The sequence below is a fragment of the Phytophthora ramorum genome (genome assembly GCF_020800215.1).
Source record: "Phytophthora ramorum isolate Pr-102 chromosome Unknown Phyram_PR-102_s0007, whole genome shotgun sequence".
Taxonomy (NCBI): Eukaryota; Oomycota; class Peronosporomycetes; order Peronosporales; family Peronosporaceae; genus Phytophthora; species Phytophthora ramorum.
Window position 1 is genome coordinate 1,905,026 of NW_027150653.1, and position 23,298 is coordinate 1,928,323.

The 23,298-nt window shown below is 53.7% G+C and overlaps 5 protein-coding genes across 5 annotated transcripts; 2 read left to right on the forward strand and 3 right to left on the reverse strand.

Annotated features, from left to right (window-relative positions):
• Nucleotides 1–11,552: 11,552 nt before the first annotated feature.
• Nucleotides 11,553–15,578, forward strand: KRP23_8595 (Myosin-12; the record flags this gene model as incomplete). The annotated part of the gene is made up of 1 exon (XM_067894053.1): nt 11,553–15,578. The coding sequence occupies one exon, from the start codon at nt 11,553–11,555 to the stop codon at nt 15,576–15,578; it is 4,026 nt and encodes a 1,341-aa protein (XP_067743524.1).
• An 891-nt stretch (nt 15,579–16,469) lies between these two features.
• KRP23_8596 (Nucleoredoxin) lies at nt 16,470–16,922 on the reverse strand (the record flags this gene model as incomplete). Its single annotated transcript, XM_067894054.1, has 1 exon — nt 16,470–16,922. The coding sequence occupies one exon, from the start codon at nt 16,920–16,922 to the stop codon at nt 16,470–16,472; it is 453 nt and encodes a 150-aa protein (XP_067743525.1).
• A 460-nt stretch (nt 16,923–17,382) lies between these two features.
• On the reverse strand, nt 17,383–17,757 carry KRP23_8597 (uncharacterized protein; the record flags this gene model as incomplete). The annotated part of the gene is made up of 1 exon (XM_067894055.1): nt 17,383–17,757. One exon carries the CDS (start codon nt 17,755–17,757, stop codon nt 17,383–17,385), a length of 375 nt encoding a protein of 124 aa, XP_067743526.1.
• Nucleotides 17,758–19,915: 2,158 nt separating this feature from the next.
• On the forward strand, nt 19,916–22,361 carry KRP23_8598 (Formate--tetrahydrofolate ligase; the record flags this gene model as incomplete). Its single annotated transcript, XM_067894056.1, has 7 exons — nt 19,916–20,029; nt 20,131–20,285; nt 20,376–20,519; nt 20,597–20,642; nt 20,730–21,521; nt 21,615–21,963; nt 22,045–22,361. The coding sequence occupies 7 exons, from the start codon at nt 19,916–19,918 to the stop codon at nt 22,359–22,361; spliced, it is 1,917 nt and encodes a 638-aa protein (XP_067743527.1).
• A 215-nt stretch (nt 22,362–22,576) lies between these two features.
• On the reverse strand, nt 22,577–23,037 carry KRP23_8599 (putative mediator of RNA polymerase II transcription subunit 31; the record flags this gene model as incomplete). Its single annotated transcript, XM_067894057.1, has 2 exons — nt 22,577–22,881; nt 22,947–23,037. The coding sequence occupies 2 exons, from the start codon at nt 23,035–23,037 to the stop codon at nt 22,577–22,579; spliced, it is 396 nt and encodes a 131-aa protein (XP_067743528.1).
• Nucleotides 23,038–23,298: the final 261 nt, after the last annotated feature.

Here is a 23,298-nt window from a genome sequence, read left to right on the forward strand (position 1 = left end):
AACGCAGATGTCTGAACGCAGATGTCTGAACGCAGATGTCTGAACGCGGATGTCTGAACGCATGTATTATGCGTGCTCAAGATTATCCCGTACTGTGAGGTCGTACACACTGGTTTCAGCTAAATGTCCAAGTTGAAGAACCCTGAGCGTGAGTTTGAAGTATCTACGTTCAAGAAATTGGAACCTGAAAATGATGTTCAAGGTCAAGTAACTTGAAAGTAGGTTTGAAGAACCCACGTTCAGACAACCCAGAACCCAATGCGAGGATTTGACTCCTTGAAGATGGAAAGTGAACCCACGAAGTGACAGCCAGTATACTCAAGCCAAGTCAAAGTCAGAAGGTCGCCAGGAAGAACACAGAAGAACACAGAAGAACACGGAAGAACACAGAAGAACACAAAAGAACGAAGACAGACAGATACCCTTTACGAAGAAGCTAGCGATCGGCTAGCAAAGATAACAATCAGAGTTCGTTTAACCCCCTATTACGCAAGTCGCTCAAAGTAAGTGAGCTTCCGACAAGCAGGACACGGGTCCGCCGTTCAGTTAAGGGCAGTTCGGTGCGGGGCTCTCTACAAGATTCAAGCCCAGTTGCGAGGAGATCATTCACGTAAGTATTTGACGTGATCCTTGCATTCCATTTATTAGTTGGACCCGCTGCGCGTACGGTAAGGGCGGGGTTTTCATTTCATATTAACAAGGCCTTCTTGGGTGATAGTAGCGGTCATCCCCAGGAATATTTGATAGACTGCGTTTGAGATAGGATTGTATTGGTGTGTATTATTTCCCTCATCTGAGGGTGGTGTGCGTGCGAAGAAAAGGCTTCAGGATTGACCAGTATCCTGGATTCAGCCTTAGTTGACTGGTGTTCAGACCCACCGTTCAAGGGTCTATAAGAATAAGTAACGGCTGTGTGTTGTATACAACTCTGTATTTGTATTGGGTATCTGAAAGTGGTGTTTGTTCCGAGTTCTCGATACCGGTTCCAGACAATGGAGAAGTGCGTTCAGGAAGTGGACGTTACGCTCAGCATTTTCAAGGCCTATTTGTATTTGACAACTCATTGTGGTGATATATCCGGGCTTCCCCCGAAGCAATCGACGCCGATAGGGATTACACAAGGTGCCACGCCACTCTGAATCACGGTTTCAAGGAACCGCGTTCAGGGTTTACACACCCCAGGCTTAAGTTTCAGAACTAAGTCTAGGCTACCGCTATACACTTGGACGAGAAAGTTTCATCGACTTCGTCACATCAGACCTCGTGTAAAAGATCCTTTTCCTCGGTGGGCGTCCTTCTATTCCGATACGTGTTGTGATTGGGGTTTTATATTGATTTTGAGCACATCGATTTTTTTATTATTACGCCTAGGCACTCTGTGCGGGGTAAGACGGTAGTTACTCGACATTTGACTTAGAGAATAACTACCGCTACACGCAAAGCATGGTCAGGCATAACGGGGTGTCAGATACTGACCAAGTAAACAACTTGATTTTACTATGGGCACGTGTAGTTTGCCCTCTGACTCCTATTTTGGACCAATATATCTAGGTTTTATTATATCGGACTCAAAAATTGGTAGACTGGATAGCACGGATGCGTTTTTTTTTAGCGGTTCCTCCAGTCCGTAGACTTCCTCTAATGGGTCTGCTTAGATCCACTACTTTAGCTTACACGTGTGCGCACGTGTATGAGGAGGTGTAGGAGTATATAACTTAGATTCAGTATCCTTAAATCTACAAGTATACTTAAACCTAAATGAAGGGACTGAACGATAGCTTTAGTGCTAAATGAGAACTGTATTGATTGTAAATGGGGTTTCCTCCTAAAACTGTTTTACACTTTCATCCGATGATGAACCAAAGGCGCGACTACTACATCGGGCTCTTCCATGATCTCCGATGGTTTGCGAGCAAGAAGACTTCTCGCAGAAGCAAAGTGCCCGAGTGGCAGGCACTTTGTCAGAGTTGGAGTGCCTTTGTTGAAAACTTCAACAACAAAAAACCGCTGGCTATCGCGACCGGATTAGCCAGGCGCGGGAGCGCTACGAGAAGTTCTCGAAGCGTGGTAAACTTGAACGACTGCACCATGGTGCAGTCGGTATTGGACTTCCTTGCGCAGTGCCTTATGACACTGCTTGTGAGTACTGCCACCCCGGGGCAGTACGCATTACTGAAGGGGAAATTAACGGGTACACATCCATGTGTGTACCTGACGACCTCAAGACCCTGCGCGCCAGTTGTCAGGCGCAGGCGTCTTCTAGTGCTGCGGATATTCGCAGCACTTATTCGAGTGCTGTAGGCGACTACAGCGCTCGTCCAAGTTTTACGCCCTTCGGCGGAGGTGGCGGTGGCGGCCTTCGTACGCCGTCACCATTTCCGGAATGTCCTCCATCAGGACATTCCGTGATTCCCACGTATCGTGTTGGGGAGGAAATCCTCTCCAACGAATACGAAAATGAACCGGACCTCGGGTCTGGTTCCGATGACCAACAATTCGCTGGACGATCCAGCGAGTTGCCCTGCGTGCGTCTCGCAACGGGGGTGGAGGGGGGGGCGGGGGGGGGGGGGGGGGGGGGGGGGGCGGGAAGACGCCCCGGGTTTGGTCAACCAAACCTTGAGTCTCGCTTGGAGGCTGTTGAGCGTCTCCAATCGTCGCAGTTCGCTGCTCTGCGTCAGGAGCTGAGCTTGTTGAAGGCTCAGCTCGCGGAGGTTGCGCAGACGACCTCGAATGTAAAGGTCGAGGTCGGGACGAGGCTCTCTGGCGCCTTGAAGCGCGTCGCCGCGCTCGAGATCGCGTTGGCGAGTCACCCGACGTAGGTGACTCGTGCTGCACGTACGGCTGCAGTCGCCCAACGTAAAACGTTGGGTGCAGGCGCATGGTGGACAGTATTGTGGTGCTGTGATTCACAAAAACTTCGTTAGTGCGGCTTCCACGCAACAACACAACAATTCGCCGAGTCAGGTCGGCGTTGTTGGCTTGCGCAGGGTTCTGTTGGTTCCCTTTGCGGTTCAGCCCAGCCGGGTCCAGTTGAGGCCCTGCTCTCGCTGAGTACCAATCCAAACTCCAGAAGCTCGCCTGAGCGGGGCAGCTTCCGTTCCTCAAACCCTGTGACCTCCACCAAAGAATGGACGTCGGCGCGCGAGCGCTTTTACAGGTCACCGAGCGCAGAGTACGCTCAGCTAGAAGATTGCGGTGTCCTGTGTTGTGCTGGCCCACCGACTCGTCGAATCGACGAGGTTTGTCTTCGCTGGTAGCGAGAAGTGCCCACTCCGGACCGACCTTGATCTCTTGGCGCTACCAGTCGATTCCCCTACAAGCTATGCCTCTCGGGGAACGACGGCAGACATAATCCAGCCCACGCAGGGACTTGCCGGAAAGTATACGCTGTTCTTGGACTTAGAAGATTCTGCTCTGTTTTGTTATCTCTGTGTCTTCGGGGAGTCCCTTCGGGCTCCCCCCTTTGGTCTCCTATCGATCCTATACAAATACCTAGTGAAATGGAGTCGTTATGGATCTCCCTGCGACCCTTCGCTCAGCTTCCTAATTGATCTTCGTTGAGTCGGGTCGTTATGGATCTCTGCCGACCCTTCTCTCCGATTCCTGATTTATCATCTCCCACTCGGAATAACTCCCAATTGGTATACACTCGCCGAGTTTCGCTGCTCACTGAGTCTTGATGCTCGCTGACTCCGATCGATCACCGAGTTCGTCGCTTAAGAGCGAACTTCGATTAGGTACGACGTACCTAACTGAGTCAGACTGGGTGGTCTACCCAAAATATGAGTTTCCCTACACCACAGTATGCCCAGTGTGTACGCGTTGCCATGCTTCGCCAACACGGTGAATGGTCCAATGAAGCGCGGAACAAGCAAGCTTGCTCCGAAATCGGAAACTGCATGTTTAGCTAGGTTCTGCGTAGCTAACAGAACTAATGAACCAACTTTGAATTCATTTGTGTTTCCCCTGCCGGTGTTATCGGTGTTCAGCTTCTGTCGATCGACAGAAGCTGCTATTGCGTCCTGGACAAACCGAATTACGGCTTGTCGGCGCTGGACAAAGTCCATTGCATCCGAGCTGAGCCCCTGGTTCAGTTCGTGCTCCTTGTTCGCAGCAGGCCCGGCCTGCGCGTGATGTTCGTTGTCGTTTAAAGTGTCTACGCCCGTCGTAGACACTGTCTTGTCGTTGCCATGACTGCGCGCAGTACGTGCGCGAGTCGTCACAGCTGATATATTGCTTGTATCTGCGTGCTTATCCGGTTGTTTTGAATTAACCGGATATCCTCCCCCACTTAAGGAAGGAGCTACCGCACCGAGTACGCTCGGTACGCGTGGGTGCTTCATGGCATTCACGTAGAACGGTGTGTGTCCTGTCGAGACATGCACCGAGTTGTTGATGGCGAACTCCGCCATCGGCAAGCAGTCGCTCCATTGATGGAACGAGTGCGCGTAGCTCTTCATGGTACGCGGTTGACACGCTCTGTTTGTCCGTCCGTCTGCGGGTGATCCGTAGTCGACATGGACAACTGCGTCCCAAGAAGTGTAAACACTTCTTGCCAGAATCGCGCTGTAAAGCGCGGATCCCGATCCGACACGATGTCGAGTGGCATACCATGGTGTCTAAACACCATGTCAACAAACAGACATGCCGTCTGTTTGGCTGTCACCTCGGCTGGTACTGCAGCAAGATGCACCATCTTGCTGAAGCGGTCAACAAAGACCACTATACCAGTCCTCCGCTTGTTGTCTTGCGGAAGACCAAAAACAAAGTCCATTGAAATGGACTGCCAGCACTCCGACGGAGTCGGTAGTGATTGAAGCGAAGCCTGCGAGTTGGGCGCAGGCTTCACACGCTGGCATACCTCGCAAGCACGAACGTACTTGCGTACCCACTTGTACTGGTGACTCCAATAGAAGTCACGCGTGAGAAGCAAATATGTCTTCTCACGGCCAGGATGTCCCGATGTCGGGGCATCGTGGTACTCGTACGTGATCTTGAGCTTCAACCCATGCTCATCCGGCACGACAATGCGATCTGCGTTGTCGTCGACTGCGCTGTAAAGCAGCAGACCATTGTGTACACGGTAACGGTGTACACGAGCACGAAGGTGTTTGGCCAGCTTCTGACGAGACTTGTCAGAAGGTGTGGAGAAGTACTCCAACAACTGCTTCGCATCCGCATCATGTGCGTATGCGGCCTTCACGTCATCCAGCAAGGACGACGAGGGTGTGGTCGTCCTGACGACGACAACTGCGTTGGCGTCGGCCTCGTGCACCGCATAATCTGGTCGACGCGAAAGTGCGTCGGCCACGACATTCAACCTTCCATGTTTGTACTCAACCTGGAAGTTGTATTCAGCAAAGAATGACAGCCACCGTGCCATTCTTTGGGATATGTGCGGCGACTTGATCGCCGTACGTAACGATGCGTGGTCGGTGTAGACCACGAATGGTCTACTCCCAAGTAGATACACTCGAAACTTTGCGAGTGCATACTTCATGGCAAGGAGTTCCTTGTCATGTACCGGGTAATTGCGCTCAGCTGGCTTCAGCTGACGCGATTGGTAGTAAACCACACGATCACGACCTTCGTGATCGAGTTGCATCAGTGCGCATCCGATCGCGAAATCGGATGCATCGCACACAACGTGAAATGGGCGATCTTGGTCGGCCACCGCCAAGATCGGCGCCTCAGTCAAGCCCTGCTTGACTGCTTCAAAGGCCTGCTGACAATCAGCAGTCCATTCCCATGCATCCTCTTTTTTTAAGAGCTGCGACAGCGGGCGAATCTTGCCCACGTAGTTGCTCACGTACTTGCACAAGTACGTGGCGAGTCCAAGGAACTGCCGGAGTTCCTTTACATTTGAAGGCGTAGGCCATTCATTGATCACTCTGACCTTTCCTGGGTCAGGGCGTACGCCGTTCTTCCCCACGAGACACCCAAGTACGGGTATCTCGGTCGCCCCGAAGATACACTTCTTCAGGTTCGCATAGAGCTTGTGCTTTCGCATGAGCTCAAGCAACTTGCGGAGATGCTCTGTATGCATCTCCACATCCGATTTCCCATTCACAGCCCGGCTGTGAATGAACACGTCGTCGAAATAGCTCGGTGCGAAGTCGCGCACCGAGCGCAACAAGTGCGTGACGCACCTGTTGAACGTCGCTGGGGCGTTCTTCAGCCCCTGCGGCATCACGAGCCACTCCCAGAGCATGCCGCTCGGAGTGCTTACCGCTGTGAGAGGGATATCACTCTCACGCATGAGGATCTGATAGAACCCGTCTCTCAGATCCAGAGTACTGAAGATAGTACTCGAGGTCATCGAATCGATGATCACATCTTTTCGAGGTATCGGCGTCTGTGGTGGTACCGTCGCATCGTTCAGCTTGTTGTACGCATGAACGATGCGCCACCCGCCCTGTGGCTTCTTGACACAGAACGTAGGCGCGCTGTGCGGGGACTTCGATTCCCGCACTTGTCCTGCATTGCGACGACTTTCAAAGAAGTCGTCGATTGCCTTGACTTGCTCACGCGGCAGTGGCCACTGTCGCGTGACGCAGTACTTCGTTCCCGGCACGAGATCAATCTCGTGCTGAACACCCTTGTCCTGCGGTAACTCCGTAGGAATGTCGTCCGGGAGTACGTCCTTGTACGCACGCAAGACCTTGTAAAAGGGGCTCGCCTTGAGCGAGTCCCAGCCTTGCTCGTCGAAGCGTTCCTTCTTCGACTTCGCGCTGAGGGCGTCCGCGCCCTCAGAGATGAGCTGATTCAGCTCTTTTGCTTCACACGTCATCCTCTCGACGTCCGAGAGGATGCAGATCTGCTCGATGCATCCATCGTGCAGGTCACGAGCGAAACGCTTCCAGCTTGTGACTGGGAGCGATATCAACTCCGACGCTAACGTCGGAGGATTATCCAGCCTCATCTTCTTGTATTGGAGACCAATACTCGTACGCGTCAAGACACTCAATGTCTCGACGGTCGTCTCCAACTCCTGTGTCTGCCCGGCAGACACTGCTTGTAGCGTCTCGGTCCCTGACCGAGACTTGCGCAGCTTTGCTCGCTTGCGCCGTTCACTTCTCGTGCGAAGCCCGGCTCCGCGAGTTTCTTCTTGTCCAGGCCCGGCCGTGGACAGTTATTCCTTGTATTCGCCGGCGGGTTTTACCCGTGGGCACACGCGTTCAAGCCCGGCTTGATCGCGAGCTCGCAAACATTTCCGGTGCGGGACGTTTGCAACCGTCCGCACTGCTTGCAGTGTCGGCTCCCAGAGCCGACGCGCCTTCTTTACCTCGACGCCTAACGGCGGAGTGTCTTCGACAAATTGTGTGTCGACATTATCTGTCGACACGACCGCGTCGCCCCGGACGCTTTGAGACCCTCTCGAATCCGATTGAATCAGGCCCTGCTGATTCGTTTCACATCTTCTTCCAACGACTCTCGCAGTCGTTGGCGTTCGCCTGGGGTGACCGGAGACAGCCGCATTCCGCGCTGTCTCTGGTGAAGGGCCGCATGCACCACGTGGTGCATGTGCTGCGCCGACAGGGCCATCGCTCTCTGTCGCGCTGCTGCTGCTCCCGAAGTGCACGATCGTGCGCTTCGTCCAGTCGATCACCGGATCATGCCGTGCAAGCCACGGCATGCCCAACACCATATCGAACTTATCGTCCAAGTCGAGGACGATAAGCTCGTCGACGAACTCCTTCTCTTGATATGAGAAGCGTACGCGTACGATACGCTTCTCAGTTCTAACAACGACACCCGTTGCTAGCCTCACTTCCAATAGACTTCGAGGTGTTTTCACCTCCTCGAAGTCAAGCCTTGGAAGGCTCTGCAGTCGAACAAAGTTGTTCGACGCACCACAGTCCACTAGAGCACGAAGAGACCTCTCTCTCTTCGAGCTTACCTTCAGGATGACAACGTTCGGCTTGTCATCTTGCTTCTTGCAGTGAGAGTCAATCTCACTGGGGGCAGCGATCTTCAATGCAGCGTGTCCGATGTCGACACGCTCGATCGCATCACCAGCAGGGCGACCCGCGCCTGCTGACCCCTCTAGTTTTTTGATAGCCCGTGACGGTACCCAGTATCGCCACGACGGCTCTTCGCCGCGTGCACAGGTGCTGTGCACTCGCGGGCATAGTGACCGATGTGTCCGCAGCGGAAACAACGCACATTCGTTGATCCACGACGCTGCTGGGAACCAGCAGCTGTCGCACTCGAGAGGTCCATTGGTTCGGGACCTCCCGACGGCCTTACCATCGGTCGTGGCATCAGCAGCGGGGCGTTCACATGCAGTTTAGCCTGCCACAGGCTAAACTCTTCTTGTATTGCGAGCGCAATTGCAGCCTCGAGAGTATTTGGATACTCTCGGAAGAGATAGGTCTTCACAGGCCCATCTCTAAGGCCCTTCATGAACGTGACGACCTTTGTCGCCTCGTCGATCGGGTTGGTCACGATGTTCGAGACCAAGTACCGTGCCCTTTGGGCGTAAGCATGCACGTCATGCTTGCTCTGTTGCAGATCGAGGAACTCCGCCCTCGATCGGAACTCGTTCTGCGGGGGCTCAAACGCTAGTTTGAGCTCCTCCTTGAACTCCTCGTACGTGCTGAAGCACGTAGGGTCCGTGAGTCGGCGTCCATACGCCCAACTCCTCGCTCGTCCGCCATGACATGACATGGCGAACGCAACCTTCGACAACGGGTCGACAATACGTCGAGCCGCAATGGCAGTGTCGACCTCGACAAGCCAACGGAGGAGAGGTTCCCCCTCTCTTCCAACGTAGCTGCTTACGTGGAGTTTCAATGACTCCACGCGCGGTGTGGCCGATGGCGACACCGAAATTCGAGCAGCGGTTTCACGCTGTTCCTTCACGATGAAACCCAGAGCAACACCGTGTTGCTCCGTCGGTGATAGCGTTCGCAATATCGTTGCTACCGCCGCTCCCCCAATGACTGTTGACAGTCGTTGGAGGCCTCCCACTCTGGTTCCGACAGGTGGGGGCAGTCTGCACGCGCAACATGCGTTGCAGACGTGTTTGGGCTACCCACGGACATGTTACTGTCCGAGGGCAGGTTCTCAGCCCCGCGTTCGTATTCCATTCGAACGTGTTAGTGCATGTTGCACTAAGGTAGGAGGTGTAGCCCCGCTACACGTACAGCTCGCGCTTCCCTTGCTTACAGGCGAGGAAGCGTGAGCGCTGGCGGAACGCATCGTTCGCCGGGAGAAAAGCAGCGCGAAGCCGCTCGCACAACTGTTCCCAGGATGCAAAGCATCCAGGAGACGTCGTCTCCAGCGTGTACGCCCAATTCTTGGCACGACCGCATAGGTTGGTCAACGCAAGCGCAACGCAATTTCCCTGATCCGAGATGAGACCCGCCCTCATGGCGATCTCAACTTCTCGGATCCAGAAGTGAAGGTTTTCACCTTCCTTCCCTTCGAACGCAGGCACAGCCAGCCGCAAAGGCTTCGGCTGGACCGGCTTCGGCTCGGCCACAGAGGTCTGCAGGTTCCCCTGCACGTGAGCAATGAGCTCACGCTCATACGTGTCGAACGCGTGAGCGCGTTCGACTTGCTCGGCTGGCGTCACCGACGCCAAGCCTCGGAGGACATCCCTCCCAAAGATGCCTCCCATTTTTCGAACGGACTCGAACTGCGAGTCGTTCAAGTGAGGAAACTCACTTCGTTCCATAGTGGCTCAGGCTTTGAGACTACAGAGGATTCAGGTAGTCCAATCCTACCCGCGTAGGCGTGAATTGACTACAAGTGCTACCAAGTGTGACGGGGCACACAGCACTTTGCACAGAGGAAGTGCTAGAGAGCGTTAGCTCTCGGTGAACAACAAGTTCACGGTTCCCGGTCTAAGGGAACCGACTACGACTTAGACGGTAGGTTTAAAGACTGAATATATCTTATAGGTGAGCCAAGCTTGATCCTTACAAACTCTAAGTCAACTATAGTAAAAGCTAAGCAAGTGCCCAATGGTTGACTCACCGCCAACCGGTACCACGTACCATGGGCACAAAAGAGAGACATCCCGTCACTCTTTATGTAACATGGATACACGTCAGTGTACCCCGTTACATGCCGCGAGGTCTATTGTGTCCAAAAGCGCTAGGTCAGACCCACGCATATGCAGCACTGTATGCAACGAGCCCTTACCTTCCTTGGCCCTTCCTGTCCTCATACTCGAGGGATCGACCAATTTGAATCCACGACACCTTGCTGCCCACCAAATCCAGTGTCCCGACAAATCCAGGTCACGACCATTATGCGCCCAGAACCGGGAGCCGCCGCCCTCCAAAAACCAACCGGTATCCCTCGCCCCTCCAGGAAAAACCGGTAAATCTCCCCTCCAGACCTCCTGAGAATATCGGTAGAGAAAATACCGGTATCTCATCCGTGTAATGCTACCATTGAAGGTTTTGTATAGTATAGAGTTGTTCAGCCTAGTGTATCTGTTTGGCGCGCCATATTGATGTTTCGTACACCGCTCCTCCCAAATACCGGTAATCTTACGTGAATCGGGGTACAAACGACGAATTGCGAAATAAAATACGGACTCACCGCGAAAATGAAGTACCCGTATGTAAAGTACATCGTCGAAATGACTGGGGTGGTCTGCCTGCGCTGGCGGTAGTCTGCTCGATCGAACGGTTTGCACGACAGCCTCGCGAGGAACGTGCTACTTGTAATGCATGGAGGAAGCTGGACTCCTCGGCAAATAAATTTTGCCTCAATACATGTAAGTCCGTCGCTTTTGGGACATCTTGCTTGCACCCCATCGAAAGCCTGGCAAGTGGCGTGATCAGCGCCGCCACAAGAGACGCAGCCCGACGTAAATGCATCCATCCGACTCGGATTCCGCTCATTAATCTCATCAGGCGGCACTCTCAAGAGCGTCGTCGACAATAACCAGGAAGGGATCCACGCCGTGACAGTGTCATGGCAGAGTAGGTGAGGCGCCGCTCCAAGCGAGCGTCGATTCGGTGCAGACGAGCGCCGTGCGGAGCAGGGGCGAGAATCCAGGCCTGCTATTATACCCTGTGGCCCACGCGTGCCTCAGCACGCCCGAAACCCAGCCTGTATTCCCCGAACGCCGCCACCGGTCTCCCCAGCAGTAGTGGCCATTGCCAGCAGGCCGAGAGCCACATGCGCCGCTGGAGCCATCACCAGCGGACCCGGTCGAGCGACGACCTCATCTTCCTCGTCGTCTGGTTCCGTACCTACGATTTAAATCCCCATCGCGACTTTTCATTCGCTAAAAACGAGCTACAAAGCCATTTTTTTTACTCCTTACCCACCGTCCCGTTGTGTTGCACACACACTCTGGCTCAGAAGGGCTAGGCGTGCCTATCGCTTCCTGCTGGCTAACCGCTCGAGTCAAATCGCGTCGCGTCCAGTGCGGCCCCAGCGCTCGTGACTCTCGGACATCGACAGGTAGGCTCGGAACCCTCTCGCGCCGGGTCTCAAACGCGCCACCACCGACTCCTGAGCCCGATCTCTTCCTACGAGCCGCGGGACACTTCCCCCCTTCCCTACACAGCCAGTCTCCAGTCGCGATGGAGGTCGGCGCTCCCGTGTGGGTCTTTGACCGCGAACTATGGCACGAGGCCGTCGTGGCCGCGCCCGTGGACGCCTCCTCGGGTCTCGTGGAGTGCGCGCTCGAGCCGGATACCGACGACGAGCACCTGGTGACTCCCGAGGGCGATGACACGCAGAACTTCCAGGCCGTGACCCCCCTCAGACGCCGCAACTCCATGCGGAAGACCGTGGCCATTTCTGCGGACCTTGTGCTGCCGCGCAGCCAGGGAGAGCACTATCACACTGTTCAGGACTTGACCAAGCTCGTGCACCTGCATGAGCCCGCGATTCTGCAGGTGCTGCGTCGTCGTTTCTTCCACGGAGAGATCTACACCAGCACAGGGCAGATTCTGGTCGCCATGAACCCGTTCAGACGTCTGTCGCTGTATTCAGACGACATCAAGGACCGGTACTATAACCTGGGAGGAGACGCCGAGGCGGACAAGAGCATCCTGGCGCCGCACGTGTATTCAGTGGCGGACCAGGCGTTTCGCACGATGCTCGTGCCGCAATCGAGCGACAAAAAGACGAACCAGACGATTCTCGTGAGTGGCGAGAGTGGCGCCGGTAAGACGGAGACCACCAAGCTCATTATGAACTACTTGGCCTACGTGTCGACGAAGCGCACGCGCCGCCCGATTCGAGAAAGCAACTGTGACCAAACGACGATTCACGACCGAGTGCTTGAGTCCAACCCGATCCTAGAGGCGTTCGGAAATGCCAGGACGACGAGGAATAACAACTCCAGTCGCTTCGGGAAATTCATTAAGCTGGGTTTCACGTCTTCAGGTGAGATGCTGGGCGCTTCTATCTCGACGTACCTGTTGGAGCGCGTGCGTCTTGTATCACAGGGCAAGGGTGAACGTAACTATCATATTTTCTACGAAATGCTCGGTGGGAGCTCCCCATCGGAACGTCAAGAACTGGCGCTGCAGGACGTGCATGGCTACGCTTATTTAAATCAGTCCGAGTGCTATGAGCGCCTGGACGGCGTGGATGATGCTGAGTCCTATCAGGTGACCCGGCGAGCCATGTCAAGTATCGGAATGAACCCTGATGAACAGGTCAATGTGATGAAGATCGTGTCGGCCGTACTGCATTTGGGAAATGTAGGTTTCACGACTGCCACGCGCAATGGCGGGAAGGATGATGCCTCTGTCGTTGACATGGATGCATGCGGCGACAACATTAAAGCTATTTGCTTACTTCTCGGTGTAGAGGAAGACGTGCTACGGAGTACGTTATGTACGAAGCAGATTAAGGCTGGTGCCGAGTCCATCACGACTCGTCTGCCAGTAGCGCAGGCACTTTCGACGCGAGACTCTGTGGTGAAGACTCTCTACTCAAACCTATTTAACTGGCTTGTGGACCGCATCAACCGGAGCATCGAGTACAAGGAAGAAGCGGGCGGCAGTCAGTTTATTGGTGTCGTTGATATTTTCGGCTTCGAGATTTTTGAGCAGAACCGTCTCGAGCAGTTGTGTATCAACTATGCCAACGAGAAACTGCAGCAGCTCTTTGGTAGGTTTGTGTTCCGTATGGAGCAGGACCAGTACGTTGCTGAAGAAATTCCCTGGAAATTTGTGGACTATCCGAACAATGACGTGTGTGTAGCCCTTGTGGAAAAACGACACATGGGCATCTTCTCTCTGTTGGACGAACAATGCCTAATCCCGCGTGGTAACGATGAGAAGCTGGCTAACAAGTACTACGAATGTCTTGCCGGCAAGCACGAAAGTTTCTCCGTGACCAAACTCCAGCGTGCGAAGGGTCAGTTTGTGATTCACCACTATGCCGGCGATGTGTGCTACATGACTGATGGCTTTTGCGACAAGAACAAGGACCACATGCATACAGAAGCGGTGGATCTGCTTCGTACCTCCAAGTTTTCCTTCGTTCGTGCTTGCTTTGCAAACAGCGTCAATACGACCGGAAACGGCAGCCCCAGGAACGGTCGGACTGAGTCACGTGGAAGTGACTCCACTCGACGACGCTCCGGGGGTATGTTGTCTTCAACGGTTGTAGCACAGTTCAAGAGCCAGCTAAGCTCATTACTGGATGTTTTGAATGGGACGGAGCCCCACTTTATTCGTTGCATCAAGCCAAACGACCAGGCGAGTGCGTCGCAGTTTGAACGGCGGCGTCTTCTTGAACAGCTTCGTTGCAGTGGTGTACTGGAAGCAGTCAAGATTTCACGCAGTGGCTATCCTGTGCGTTTCCCTCATGAGGTATTTATCAAAACGTACAGCTGCATCTTGTCGCAAGTTCCGAATGCTCAGGGTCAAGTGGAAAAGGAGGTTGCAGCGCGAATGGTGGATAAATTGGCTACAATGCTCAATGTCAACACTGATGCGAAGCATCCTCCGTTCCAGGTGGGTAAAACCAAGGTGTTCTGTGTTCTGGAAGCACATCAAGCTCTGGAAGCAGGCCGCGCAAAGGCTCTGTACAAGAGTGTCATTACCCTACAGCGCTACTGCCTCGGTTACTCTGTGCGCACTCGTTACCAGCGACAGCGTCGATCCTGCGTTCATATCCAAGCGATCTGGCGCTCTTGGTATTGCTGGCATCAGTATCAACGTATTATTCGGCGTGAGCGCGCGGCTCTCAAACTTCAGAGCGGCACTCGAGGATTTCTGGCACGAAAGGAGGTCAAGTGTATTCGTGCGGCAACCGTGATCCAGTCCTTTGTGCGTGGATGGCTTGTTCGACGCGAGTATTCCGCCAACACCCTGAGTTTTGAGCACGATGTGTCTTATGTGGGATCACTGGACGAACGCAGCACCAGTGCGAGTTCTATTTCGTTCTCGGAGTCTGTTACTTTGAAAGACAGGAAGAATACGACGATCTCATTCCAGAGCTCAGTGTCGACAAGTGAGCGCAGCGCTAGTGATTGCATGGGAGAATATACCGACAATGATGGAAGCATCAGTATCCGAGGCAGTTCCCACACGTCGAGAAAGAAGTTGCTGGAAGACTACGAGCCGCCCAAGCACGTCCAAAACGAATATGAAATCGTGTGGGAATGCGGTCTTCTGGGCCTGTACTTCGAAAGCGACCCTATTTCCGGTATGCCGATCGTTCGGCGCGTCCACGAGAGTTTGAGCAATTGCGCAGACATATTTGAGGTTTCCCGTGGCGATGTTCTTCTTGCTGTGGGGAAAGTGAAGGTGAAAAAGGGTGATATTCGTCGCATTTTGACGTTGCTGCAAGAAGTGCAGAAGCCTGTCCGTCTGCACTTCCTTCGCAGCCCATCTGAGTCGTTCCGGCTACGGTCAGGATCGCTGGAGCTTCTGGGCGAGGAGGATTATGAAGTGCTCTGGAAGGAGGGCGTACCACTTGGTCTCGGATTCCGTCCAGACCCGAGCACTGGTTATCCGTGCGTCCTGCAGTCTCAAGGCAACCAGCTATTGCCCGGCATGTTTAACGTGCGTGCTGGTGATCATCTGGTCTTCATCAACGAGTTCTCAACGCAAGGTGTTCGTTTTCAGAAGGTTATTGATATCCTGGAGAGTGGTCCCCGACCAGCAGTGCTGCGCTTCCGGCACACTGACCTTGTGGAAGACCCTCACCAGCAGCTTGATCAGTCAGGCACAATGAACAGCTCACTGAGCAGCTCGATCCTGTCGAACCCGCAAGACGATATGGGCCAGTCTCGAATGACACGCCCATCGCGTGTGAGCATGAACCCAAAGAATGACCACTCGCTTTACTACATCACATGGAAAGAGGAGGACGGCCCGTTGGGTATCGTGGTTAAGCAGGAGAGTACCAGCTACTACCCACGTGTGATCAACGTCAAGAACGAGGGTGCTGTTACTCGCGAGTCCCAGAAGAACCGTGTGGAAATTGGTGATATTCTGCTGAGTATCAACAACAACAACATCAGCAAAATGGGCTTCGGCGCAGCAATGAAGCTGTTGCAAAAGGGGCCAAAGCCGCTTCTACTTATGTTCCAACGTCCGCGCACATCCTTGTCAATGACTGCAAGGAGTTGCAACCTGTAGTCCTCGTCTTCTCCATAGGTGTTAAATAATCAAGTTTTGAGCCGCACGGACAGCAAATGACGGTGGCAATTGCAATCTGCAGACGAGGACGCAGTTTGGTCAGCAGACTTTCAACCGCTCCACCCCGTACGACCCACTTGTAGCTGTTCAGCTTCGTAGTGGACTTTTTGAATGCGGTTGGCACCAGCTCCGCCGCCCTCAAAGTATTTTGAATATTGGTTTTGTTATAAAGAAGTCTAGCTTTTCATGTTCGAGTGCGTTTTGCTCCTCTTTGTATCTCTAAACCGTACTGATCAAGCGAAATTTATCTCTAATATGTACTTCGAAGTAGCAGGTACCTGCAGGTAGGATATGACGCTTACATTGGTCATCAGGGAACGCGTAGGATTCGTGAATGCTGTGAAGCAGTTTTTCTAAACTTTAAGGTAGTTGCCGACAAGTACAGTATTTCGACCAGCACTGCGTACGTCGCTTTATCTCGACAACAAACATCACAAGCACCATTGGGTAGGTACTATTTCTATATACTTAGTTTTCGTTTCCAAACTCATCTTTGTTAGCGTTCAATGTTGCGAATGCTGATAACACAAAGGAGATACTACATTATATAGCCCGAAGAACTGCTAGCTATGATACGCTTGCATGTTTTGCAGCACTCGTGACATCAGAATCTGAAATCATAACTTGAATTGACTCTTTAGCCGCCGTACTTTGATCGACCAAGTCGGTACGCTGGGGGAATTTATAGACAAGAAAACTCATAATCAAGCGAAATTGCTTCCAAAACACAACAACATCTGTATAAGAATGCCAATGAATTTGAATTCTCCGTTAGCTATTCAGAAGTAAGAACAGTGCAAAAGAAAAGAATAAACCCAATATGTCGCAGCTCTAGTCCTTCTTCTCCTGACGGAGGTGGGCCAAGATGGCGTCAACGTCGTCCGAGTGGTCCGTGACGAAATAGCGGCCCTCGCGCTCCACCACCTCACCCTTCTCGTTGAAGAAGATGAGTGTGGGCACCGTCTTGACGCCGAACTTCTCACACAGCTCGAGCTTGAGGTCGCGACGTGCGTAAGGCAGGGCAATCCACGGCATCTCCTCGTAGTACTCGGTGAATTTGGCCTCCTCCTTGTCCGAGGACACGAAGACGATCTCGAAGTCCTGATGGCCGGCCTCCTTGATGTCGCTGTACACCACGTCCAGCAGCGGCGTGAACTTGCGGCACGGCGGGCAGTAGTGGCCGCTGAAGTAGAGGCCGATGACCTTCTTGCCGGCCAGCGCTTGCGACGTGGGCACCACCTCGCCGTTCTTGAGCATGAGTTCGTTCTGGATCAGACCCTCCATCGTGTAGTTTGTGTGTCCGAGAGCGAAGATGCCGGAATGAGGAGGAGCGGCAAAAAGAGTAATTTGGCGGGATGGGATGCGATTGGATGAAAGCTTGGAAGTGACACAAACATCCGAGTCATGTGATTGGACAACATGGTTTTGGATCAAACGCCGAGGTCTGATTGGCTGAAACGTGGTTGCAAATCATCGTGATGACGCATCATGGCTACACTGTAGACGAATGGTGAGATGCTACCTTGTCAGATTTCTTGCCATTCATTTGCGGGTTACTTGCCACCAATGCAACCTCGCTGCTTCCTACGCTACTCAAAACGCATCAAAATTGTCATCGGCGCTGCTGCGCATTTAGCCGCTGCGCCTCCTTCGCTTTTCTTCGTCATCTTCATTCGCAAACCTCGCGCATGGCTCGCTTGCCGAGTCTTCGCAGCAGGCTGCAGTCAATAAGCTTACACGCCACTTAACAGTAGTAGAAGCCTCCGTATGGGCGGCCGAACAGGCAGTTCGAGCCGTAGATGGAGCGACCGAACGTGTTCCAGTAGCCAAGCGGGTAGCGATAGCCGTAGCGGAAGCCTCCATAGTACGGGAATGTGTAGCGCCAGCGGTACGTGATGCCCCCCGTCGGGATGAAACCTCCGCCTCCTCGAATGAACTGCTCCATCTGCTCTTTGTTCGACGGCACAGGTTCCTTGTCACCGATGACCGTCACGCCGGGTGGCAACTGCTCCGTGGGGGCCTTCTCATCAACTGGGGCCGCAGGTGCGTCGTCAGCGTGCGCGAAACTTAGCATGGCGACAAGCGCCAACAGGAGAACAAAGGTAAAGCGCTTGATCATGACGCTGGAGCTCTCGGACTGGTGGAGCTTGGACGAGGTGTTCAGGACAGCGCAAAAAGCCGAATGACCAGCATCGTGAGGATTTGCCCACGGCAGTTGTTGGGAAAAGGCATGATTCGTGTTCAGCCCGTTGGAACACGCCATTTCCTGGGACTTGCATCACCGCAAGCACGTGCTCAGGGAGGGGGGCCTCGGATTTTCCGTCGAAATTACCGAGAGAAAACTTCCTCGGCTATCGTCAACTTCGTCGCAGAGATCGCCTTGAGTGATCATCGATTCCACAATTTGCAAAAACTGTTGTTAACTACGTGCTCGATTAACCAGCAAATCTTTTACAACGTTGCTATTCAGGATATGGTCATTGTGCGAGGAAACCCATCAGCGGGTCGAGATTTTCGACGCGCCTGATTAAAAAAAAGTGCCTGAACGGTGTGCGTGTAGCCGTGTTTCCTAGCAGCGCGCAGAGTATTACAGTCATCTGCTAGCGAAGCAACAATGAGTAGCGTCAATTCCCTGTCATCCGCCAAATTAATCAACACTCCTCGATTTGCGAGAATCTCCACCACGGCGACACGATCATTTTTTGTGCTCTTACGATATCCAGGTCGCCCAATGAGTCAATCGGCGCTCCTCTATTTATGAGAATCTCCAGGACGGCGGTGTAGTCATTGTTTACAGCACGATGAGTGGAGGTTGTCCAAAAGATCCGTCAAACACTCCACTATAGTACCCTCTGCATGAGTCGTAGGATCCCAGCCCTCCTCCTGCTTTACCTTCTTGCGCCTAGCAAGCAAGTCAAGCGAGGCCCTCGTTTCACAGGATAGACTCGTCATCTTTCTCACAAAAAAACAGGTATGAGTCTACTAAATCAATTGATGCCCCGCTCCCCAAAAATCTCCACCAAGAGCCGGATCCATCAGGAAATGGCATGTCAACATTTGCCTGGTAGTCGGAAGTTCCATCTTTCAGTAAGGTTTAACCTTCGTGACAATGCAGAGAGGCATGAGTGATTATTTTACTGGCAATTTGTAAGCCGGTGGATCCGACTGGACGCTGGGCGTCAATAACAGCCCCCTTGCTCAACATGATTGCGATGATACATGTATCGAAGCGATCTTTCATCCACGCCACAGTGTCTGCCGAATTAATGACCGTGTCTCCTAAGTGCCCACAGTTTGCAGAGTACTGTCCCTATTTGGGCGCTCCTTGTCGATTCTTGCATTCCTGCCCCACTTGTACATTACAATATTCACATGGCCGTTCTGCGGAGCACCCTTGAGCGGCATCCACCCCTTCCTGTCTGCCAAATCAATCGACGCCTCCCCTTTCAAGAGAAATATCACAGTCTCTACACGTAGATTTGACCATGCGACTCGCAGAGCTGTAGACCCATTTGGCCGCTCCAAGTCGACGCTAGCTTGGCTTGAACTCAACTCGGCGCTGTCTCTTGTAGCAGCGGCAACGTCCACCCTCTCGAGTCGACCGAAAGTCCTTCATCAACGAGAAACCACACAACTTCCATCCAACCGTCCTCGCTCGCGTGCAGCAAGCAGAGCCCTGACTCCGCTCGACCCTGCACTTCTCCCTGTCTTGGCCGGATATCCATAGTTCATTTAACACAAGTGGAAAGAGCACCTCAGCCGGTGAAGTTTATCGTTTCTTTATCGAATATTCGCTTGGTGGCCATAGCCATTTGGCACTTGACATTGCACCTGTATGAGCATTCGAGAGCTCTTCTGTCGCAGGAGTGATCTTGGCTGGTGCTGAGTGCAGACTTCAAATCTGTAGGCCATTCGCTTGGCAGGAGTTCGATTCTCCCTCGCCTGTGCCTTTTTCCTAAAACGTCTAAGAACTGTATACCGCACCATCACTTCCAGGCAGACACCTCGTCGCAGCCGAACTCAGGTCGCCATTGACCTCGCGGCTTCTTGCCCGGCCCAACCGCGATCGTCCTCTGTCAAAGGGCAGGTCTCGCGTTTCTTCAAAGATGAGAGTTCGTGTAATCAAGCCCGGCATCCAAGCTTCGCGTCAAGCCGTTTCCTTGGAGGCATTTCATTGGCTGTCCACCACGTCACTTAAGTGGCCACAACAAACTCACCGCCAGTTCTCAATACTAACGACTAGCAAGACCTGCCTCAACCCCTCTCTCTCCGGCGCGATGTCTCGCCAGCTCCAGTCCGAGCAGCTCCTGAAGCCCGTGCCGTCTGACATTGCCATCAGCGACGCCATCGCGCCGCTGCCCATCACCAACATCGCCCAGGCCGCTGGAATCGTATGTGTCAATGATACTGCAATACACTTTGCTGCCCCAGTGGAGACACTAGAGCGCTGTATTGACATTGTGGCGATTTGTTTTTACTATTGCTGCTGTAGCTGCCGGAGGAAGTGGTGCCATATGGCTCGACCAAGGCCAAGATCTCGCTGGGGGTGCGCGACCGTCTTAAGGACCAGCCGAACGGCAACTACGTCGTGGTCACGGGCATCACCCCCACGCCCTTGGGTGAGGGTAAGAGCACCACTACGATCGGGTAGGTTGCAAGGTCTGCAGATCTCTGGATGGATGGACGTCGAGAACCTAATGGGATGTCCGTGTTTTTGTCGCGGATCTTGTTGACCAGATTGTGCCAGGCGCTGGGCGCCCACCTCGACAAGAAGGCCTTTGCCTGCATCCGTCAGCCCTCGCAGGGACCGACGTTTGGCGTCAAGGGTGGCGCTGCTGGTGGAGGTTATGCCCAGGTCATCCCCATGGACGAGTTCAACCTGTTAGTGGGAGATCTGCTGTGTTTTTGGTTGAGAGAGAAAAGTTGCTGACGTTTGTGTTTCGATGGACGGTTTGCAGGCACTTGACGGGAGATATTCATGCTATCACTGCTGCCAACAACCTGGTAAGCTCGCAAACGATGCGTTACACGTGTATTCTGTTTCAACAGGACCTAGAATTAATGGTATGACGTTTATGGCGTGATTTGTAGCTGGCTGCTGCCATTGACACCCGGATGTTTCACGAGAATGCACAATCGGACAAGGCGCTGTTCCGTCGTCTTTGCCCGAGTGCAAAGGATGGCGCCCGCCGCTTCTCGCCGGTTATGCTCAAGCGTCTCAAGAAGCTGGGGATCACCAAGGTGTCGCCTGACGACCTCACGGACGAGGAGATCCACCAGTTCGCGCGTCTGGACATCGACCCGGACACCATCACGTGGCAGCGCGTACTGGACACGTGCGACCGCTTCTTGCGGCAAGTAGTTGTGGGTGCTGGCCCTGCCGAGAAGGGCCAGACCCGCCAGACTGGTTTTGACATCGCCGTGGCTAGCGAGATCATGGCGATCTTGGCACTTACTACGAGCTTGCAGGATATGCGTGAGCGTCTGGGCCGCATTGTCATCGGTATGAGCCGCGGCGGCGAGCCCGTGACGGCTGACGACCTTGGTGTCGGCGGCGCTTTGGCTGTGCTCATGAAGGATGCCATCCTGCCTACGCTTATGCAGACGGTGGAGGGCACTCCCGTCTTCGTACATGCCGGGCCGTTCGCCAACATTGCTCACGGCAACTCGTCTATCATCGCTGACCAAATTGCCCTGAAGCTTGCTGGCGAAGATGGCTTCGTGGTGACGGAGTGCGGGTTCGGTGCTGACATCGGCATGGAAAAGTTTTTCAACATTAAGTGTCGCACCAGTGGATTGACACCGCAATGTGTGGTGCTTGTTTCTACGATCCGCGCGCTCAAGATGCACGGTGGCGGCCCCAACGTGGTCGCTGGCAAGCCGGTAAGTTCCCTCATCCGTCAGCAATGCTTTGTTGGGTTGGTGGTGCCACTATTTCTTACTTTATTATGCTCTTGTGTTTAACCACCTGGCCAGCTCGACCCGGTGTACGTGAAGGAAAACCTCGAAATGCTGGACCGTGGTTGTGCCAACATGCAGCACCACATCCGCAACGCCCAGAAGTTTGGCGTGGCAGTCGTTGTGGCTGTGAACGTGTTCGCCACGGACTCGCCTCGTGAGATCGATCTTGTGAAGCAAAAGGCGCTAGAGGCTGGTGCCACTGCTGCTGTGGAGAGCAACCACTGGGCTGAGGGCGGCAAAGGAGCGAAGGATTTGGGCCGTGCTGTGGTCACTTCTTGCGAGAAGATGCGTGCTCAGGGTAGTCCGTTCAAGTTCTTGTACCCGCTGGAGTTCAGCATTACCGAGAAGTTCGAAGTCATCTGCAGTACGTTGCTATCCTGCCGTGTTTGGAGCCTCCTCGCCAGCTATTGAGCTTTTATCTGACTGCTGTTTTTTGTGTGAACAGAGGAGATTTACGGTGCTGCCAGCGTTGAATTCAGCGAGGAAGCCAAGAAGAAGCTCGCAGTCTATTCGGAGCGGGGCTACGGAAATCTGCCCGTGTGCTGTGCCAAGACGCACCTGAGTTTGAGCACAGACCCGACCGCCAAGGGCGTGCCCACCGGCTTCTCAGTCACTGTGCGTGACATTCGCGCTTCTGTGGGAGCTGGCTTCGTCTACTTGCTCTGCGGGGATATGATGACGGTGCCTGGCCTCCCCACGCGTCCGGGTTTCTACGACGTGGACTTGGACACCGAGACGGGCAAGGTGATCGGTTTGTTCTAAGAGCACACACTGCGAAGGCGTCCGACGACGAGCAAAGGGCGGTATGCCGTTTGCACACGCCCCCCTCTCCTCACTGTCTAGCGCGCGCTTCTGTAGCTAGAGACGACAACCCCGTTAACTCTGTCATTAAAGTCATGCGACCAGTTCTGTGCATCATGCACCACCTCTTTCGTCGTGAAGTGTATATTTTTGTTGGTTTTGTTCTCAAATCCAGCTTAACTCGTCTCTGCGGTGGTTGTAGCTGCGGGGGTCTCTGCACTTGATACGGCGTCCTCGGGCTTGCCTTCCGATCGGTTGTTGAGGAACGTTTGCCAGTGGTAGAACTGCTGGCCGTGCACGAGCGTCATAAAGTCCTCACGCGCGATCATCTGCCGGAACCGCTCGTCGTCCAGCATATCCAGGAAGGCCAGACAGTGAGGGTACACGATGTACTTGGCGTACTGCGGCAGCTTCCAGTACTTGAGGTACTGTAGGTAGTTCATGAACGCGGGATTCTCGAAGTACCGGTTGATGGCGAGGACTGCAGAGAGAAATAGAGAGGTGAGAGAGGGATATAGGGAGTGGAGAAGAAGGGGACACACGCACAGTTGAGGTAGGCTGGACTGGCCAAGCACTGGATGAACTCCAGCTCCATCTGGAAGCGAATGTCGTTCGACGGCACCTCGGCGCTGCTCATGCTGCTTACCACCCACAAAGTGGCGCTACGATAAATTGGGTTATAAATATTCCCATGGAAAAAACTCTCCAATCGAAAAACCCATTGGGGAGGCCATTCTGAAGGCGCTTGCAGAAGGCTGCATCACTCGCATGATTGTCGACGAGCGAAGCGCGCTCCAGACCAAAAACATGGCTTGGGTACGCAAATTCAAGGGCGCGGGGATCCCTGTCAAGACAGGACGCGTGCCCAAGCTTCATGGTCCACAACAAGTGGACCGTC